We start from the raw sequence: 6,280 nt of genomic DNA, 5'->3' as shown, positions 1-6,280 counted from the left end.
TTGTTTTTGTTATTATCATTCAATGCAACATTTTCTATTATCTTCTGTACAAACTTTGTTTTCTTAGATTAATTCAATATGAGAACTTTCACCAACAAACAAGAGAAAGGATCCGATTTCGATCATAAATATGGAAGCCTTAAATTAAAACAATTACAACATTTATTGAGAGAAAGAGGGGCCCGGGTGACTGGACGAAAATCCGAGTTGGTTGAAAGGTAAACTTTATTTAGTATACAATAACAATTGGGTTGTTTTAATCATTAAATGAACTCTTCTTAGATTAATTTATTATGAAAAAAACAACAACTTCGACTATGAAAGGGCCGAAAAAGATGAAGTCATTGAAACTCCTCCCGCTCAAGAATATAGGGACATAAATTCTTCAACGTTACTGCCAGGATTTTCTAAACTTCATCTAGANATTAATAAAAAAATTGCATGGCTTAAACTTGTATTGTTCTTAAATATGTTTAATGTTTTTTCAAAATTGTTTGTTAAAAATGTTTAATAAAAATCATTTTTACATGGAAATTGTATTTTTCTTATTATTTGTTAAACTCAACATTAATTATTTATTATGTGTAAGCTTACATAATATTATCTTTAAAATTAGCCAGCATGATACATACTCTGATTATTTCTGATGATAAAGGGAGAAGATCACGAGTGAGTTTCTTTGAAAGAATGGTATATGTTTTCATTAGTCCAATAATCCTCTCCACATGAACTCTATGCTTGGACAATTTTCTGTCTTTCACAATTACATTGTGCGACAAATTTCCACTGACCATTGGAGTAGGTGTGCACACAGTGACGTCGCATGGGGCAAACAAATCTTGTACCATGATTCCCTTATCCGCAAGTATCACATCACCTGCTTTACATTTCTGCCTCAAATCACTGCGTTCAATTATCTGACGATCACTAGTAGAACCACCATAAGGCTCAGAAATATAAGATATTAAGCCACCTGGGCTAGTCCCTACCATAACTTTCAACGTATTACTATTTTTATATGTACTAAAAGTAGCTTGTTTTAATTTAGGATTGTTGGGAGCATCTATCTTCAATTCTGTGGCATCTAGTGTCACTCTGGTTTTAGGATAATTATTTTTGAAAACATGAGGCATATAAAAATTCACTAATTCTCTACTTGGCCATATGTCTATAAGGGACCACAATTTAGCCATAGAAATTATCCACACATGAAATATTTCACTGACACAAGTTTCACTGATATTGAAGTGTTCAGCTAACTCTAAATTACAGGCATCTCTTCTCAATTTCCACAAAACTAAAAATAACTGATTGTTCACTGTAATATTTTTTGATTTTTCTAATTTCTCAAAGTGATTTCTAAGTGGTTTTAATGTTTGCAAAACAACCATATACTTTTCATATGTCAATCCTGTAAAGTGTTGCAATTGTCTAGGTTTGTCTTTGTAATCTTCAATGTTGTATTTTGCACATCCAATAGTTTGAACAGCGACTACTTTATTTTCTTTGTGAAAATTATTTTTGGTCACTTGTTCACTTATTAAATTATTTTTATGCACTGGTTCAGGTGAGACGTATAGTTCTTCATACACATCAAAGCCTTGTTGTTGAGCTGATGCAATACTGCACTCAAATTCATTTATATTGTGTGAGTGTACAGGTGAATCTGTGCAATCCATATTGAACTCGTTTGTACCAGATGATTCATTGACCTGCAGAAAGAAAAAATGTTTAATATGTGTAATACAGTACATAAAAACTTCAATAAACCATACCTTATCATTTATGTCACTGTTATTAATTGAGTGAGGATTGCTGATACTTTGTACTTCTGTCACCTGCAAAACAATAAACAAATTCAATATTTATACTGAATAAATATATGCAATTTTTATGCTAAAAAGTGATAAAAAATAACATACTGTCGATGAGGGTGCTTCTTCTTTTTTTCTTTCTATTTCAGAAAAGATGGTTGGAATGCAATTAGTTTTTAATTTGACACGACTCATTTCATATCCTCCTATAAAATAAAATAGGCAGTTAATTATCTTTCCAATGAAATAAGAAAAACTTCAAGAATATGAACAAATTAGTAAAAAGTTATCAATATTACTTACCTATGACACTTTCTGTGTAAATATCAGTTGGTTGAAAATGTTTGGTGCACAAACCATGACACGACTTTGGATTATAGTTCGGTCTTTCAATTGCTTCCAACCATCGTTTCCTTAATTCAGGGTCTTTTGGGAATTTAAATTTTTTTTTCCCCTTACAATTTTTGACACTACAATTCATTATTTTTATTTACTTTTGATTTATTTTTAGTATTCAGAACAAACTGTCAAAGGGTCGCGAAGAAAAATATCTACTGCTATCGAGATTATCCGGTCACAAAAATCATGCATCTGCGCATGACTTGACCTACGACGCTGCTGTCATCTCGCGGCCGAATTTTGGCCATATTGCCTAATATTCAAGTTGTTGAACAGAACAGGATAAACGCAGCGTACTGTTCTTTTTTCTTTGGCGTGCTCATACTCAAGTGCATAATAAAAAGTTTAGTTTCCTCTACCTGAGGAATGAAATATCTGTATAATAATGTGACAATTGAAGTTCCTGTAAGAGTCGGTGTGAGTGCTTTGGGTGTTATGGTTGGATTTGCTTTGTATTTTTATTTGTAGGTTAGGTTCACTTGATTATTCAAGTTTTTGACAGTTTGTTTATTATTGAAGTTTGTATTGTCTCGGAAGTACATTTAAAATTTGTACTTGCGCTAAAATACGCATATGCTATTATACTGTTTGGTGTCAAATTTAATCAACATATTTTGTTGTTCGTAACACTTCGAAACACAGATTTTAATGGTAAACATGGAAAAAGTCTGTAACACAACAGAAGTTCGAAGGAGGAACGAAAAATCATTTAAAGCATACAAAGACGATGACGATTCCAACAGAGAAATGTTGAGAGCTTCATCAGCTCCTTATTGGTATTATGATGTAGATCCAAGACAAAGATGGAGTTATGGTTCTGATACATCTATTGAAGCAGCAGAAAATATACAAAATCGTTTGTGTTGTTCACCAGTTGATGAATATGATTGTACAACCAACAGCGAAATTGATGGTTTAATAGTTAATAATATAGATGATAGAGATGAAAGATGCAAAAATTATGCTACGGAGTTTCGACGGTGTTCTCCTGAATTTGAAAATATTATAACTAATGATGAAGAAGATGATTTGAACGATGTTGATACTGCAGACGATGAGTTAATAGATTATTCTAAAAGATATACAACTGATAGTACTATGTCAGTGACATCAAGTAAACGTATTAATCAACCTAATATTCAACAAATTTTACCAAGAAATATTAATAGAAATACATTAACAAGAAAAGTGCCTGTTAAAAAGAATCAATTACAATCTAATCGATCTAAACAATATACTTATGGTGATTATGCAGAAACAGACCTAGATCAACCTACAAATTATAGCTTACGCTATGCTGAGCATGATACGGAAGAAGATAAAAAGGTCCAACAGTTTTATGTGAGTGTTTTGATACATTTAATATTGAAATTGTATACTTTGATTTAAAAGTTCTATGAATACCAAAGTCAATAAATCATGAACAGCACTTGTCACATCTACAGTAACAGTAGAATCTGACTAATACCTTTATTTCCTAAAGTCGGTATACATCCATATAAACAGCATAAAAGTAAAAAACATGAAAGTCTAAGAACCAAAATTGTATGTCTTCATACAGCTGAGCATTCAATTAATTTTGTCATAATTATCAAAGACGATGAAAATGTGAAAAATTCAGTTATATATTATTATATTAGCTTATTTTACCCATACTGCAATTTTGAAAAACGATTTTTGGCTTTGACCTTGAAGAGTTAAACATTTTGATTTTTTAATTTTTTAAATTATTGTTAGTATATCAAAATAATGCAACTTTCATTCTTGCAGAATGCAGCTGAGCATGAAGATTCTATTCAAACATATTGTACAGAAGGTACACCAAATAATTTTTCAACTTCAACATCAATGTCGGATCTTTTAGCATTAGAAGATGGACAAGAAAGAGAAGAAATATTTAAAAGACCAATATTATCAGAGCAAAAACGAAATATTTGTGATAAATCTAAAAATTTATGTCAAAAAAATCAATCAAAAGAAGAAATTGTTTCAGTAGATTCAAAAACTATAGGCGATAAACAAAACAGAGATCTACACCATAAGAAAAACAATGAAAGAAAATATAACAAACATACTCCACCACAATCACCAGCTGAATTATGTTACAAAGATAAAGAAAATAAAGTGGTGGCATTTCATATTCATGAAGAAAATTCACCTCAACAAACCCCACTTATGTTTTCTCGCACCAGTTCTTTAGACTCATTGAGTGAATTTGAACAACATTCAATACACGATGAATGTAGTTCCGTTTTCAGTGATTTAAGCCATAGAACAAGTGCAGTTGTATCTCCAAGTGAATTGCCTGATTCACCAACACAAACTGTACCTCCAAGTCCTCATATATTAAAATCACAAATAATTCAAAATAAACATGAGTACCAACAAAAGGGATTATTGAAAAAGTAAATTAAATTTATGTTTTTAAATATATGAGCAATTATTATAATATATTATTATATCCTTGAAAATTTTATACATTTTTCAGCCCTACTATCTGCAAGCCAGTTGTTCAACATCAATGTATTGATCATAAAATTGTCATAGCCTCAGGACAATCAACAACAACTCGGATTCCAAGTAATAGTGTATTCGCTGATAATGTAGTAGCATTTCAAGAAGAATCAATGCCATATAGTTCAACAGCTTCAATAGCTGGAAGTACACTTAGTGCCTTAACAATTGACGATGAGAATGAATATGATCAATGTGACAATCGTGAAATCATCAGGAGAATTGCTGCTATCAGGGTACGAACTAGTGCAGCTGGTATGCACCTTGCACCCATAAAAAAGCAACAAATTCAACAACGCAATGAGTTTAATGGATCCGAGAAATTTCAAAAGACAATAAAAAATATAAGAGTTGTGAGCAAGCAGCTAGCAGGTAAAAATTATTTTTATTTAATTTTTGATATTTTTATTTAATGAATAGTAAAGCTTATAATAATAATAATAATGAAATAATAATTCTAATAATAATAATAATTCTCAGGTTTCAAAAATAATTATGCATCCCCAGTAAAACAAGAAATGCAATTTGTAAAAGTCCATAAAGAAGAAGTTCCATATTCAAATATATATAATGATCAGAAATTACAAAACAATAAATGTCCTGAGCATTTTAAAGAATCTTGGTATTCAAATGACTTAAATAATGAAAATCGGAATCGATTCAATAATCAGCCACAAACTAAAACGACCCTTGAAAAAAGATTTTCCATTCCACAAAAAATAGAACCTGATGAAGTACGAATATATTGTACGGAAGATACTCCGACGTACATCTCTCCATTTGGTTCTGAATCGAATTTATCGGCTTTGTCAATAATGTCATATTCCGATGAAAATGTCAACGAGCATGTCAATTTTTTTGATCAGCGTCAACAGCAGCATCAAATTTCTGACGAAGAAGAGCCTGTGATTGGAGTTTACGATTCTGATGAAATTATTAGTCCAAATGGTTCAGTTTACTCTGAGGGTGAAGATAACGATCGTCGCATCGACGTATCGCCTTTCGATTCTCAGTTAAATCTAGTTAATTTTTCACTTCTCCGTATCGAAGAAGAGGATGAAAATGAAGAAGAAGAAAAGGAAGAAGTGACTGTAAAAGTTGATCATCTAAACAGCAATGATAGAATATTTAACGTAAATAATGGTAATCGATACGACAGATTTTCACCCGCTTCAGATGCAATTTCGGGTGAAAATGAATTATCAGATGATGACCAAAAAGTATTAGAAGAATGTATTAAATCGGGTGTATCGAAACTTACTTCGAAAAGACGATAACAAGCAAAAAGAGAAATCATCGTGGTTTCAGGATAAATTATTGATAAAATTATGGCATTGCACAGGGATATTTTATCTGATTGTAAAAAGTACATGACATTTTAAAATTATTATGAATATTATAAAATAAAAATTAATACAAATTTTATACGCATATTTTCTTGTATTAAATATTTTACTCCTTTACCTTATTTATAAATATAAATACGCGATGCAAGTACTTATTTTTAATAATACTTGGTGCTGTTTAATGAGTCTAAATCCCATTTAATTCTG

General features: G+C 30.9%; 1 protein-coding gene and 1 pseudogene across 1 annotated transcript; one reads left to right on the top strand and one right to left on the bottom strand.

The window, feature by feature from the left end:
- Nucleotides 1-590: 590 nt before the first annotated feature.
- LOC111694425 lies at nucleotides 591-2,477 on the bottom strand. Its single transcript, XM_023462568.1, has 4 exons — nucleotides 2,118-2,477; nucleotides 1,923-2,020; nucleotides 1,776-1,838; nucleotides 591-1,712 (listed from the first exon to the last, which is right to left on the bottom strand). Exons 1-4 carry the CDS (start codon nucleotides 2,293-2,295, stop codon nucleotides 591-593), a joined length of 1,461 nt encoding a protein of 486 aa, XP_023318336.1. The 5' UTR covers nucleotides 2,296-2,477.
- A 9-nt stretch (nucleotides 2,478-2,486) lies between these two features.
- On the top strand, nucleotides 2,487-6,154 carry LOC106651187 (annotated as a pseudogene).
- Nucleotides 6,155-6,280: the final 126 nt, after the last annotated feature.

The sequence above is a fragment of the Trichogramma pretiosum genome, unplaced genomic scaffold, assembly GCF_000599845.2.
Source record: "Trichogramma pretiosum strain Unisexual culture from Peru unplaced genomic scaffold, Tpre_2.0 scaffold8, whole genome shotgun sequence".
Classification (NCBI taxonomy): Eukaryota; Metazoa; Arthropoda; class Insecta; order Hymenoptera; family Trichogrammatidae; genus Trichogramma; species Trichogramma pretiosum.
The sequence above is the reverse complement of the archived record's forward strand: the minus strand, read 5'-3'. Positions and strand labels throughout refer to the sequence as shown.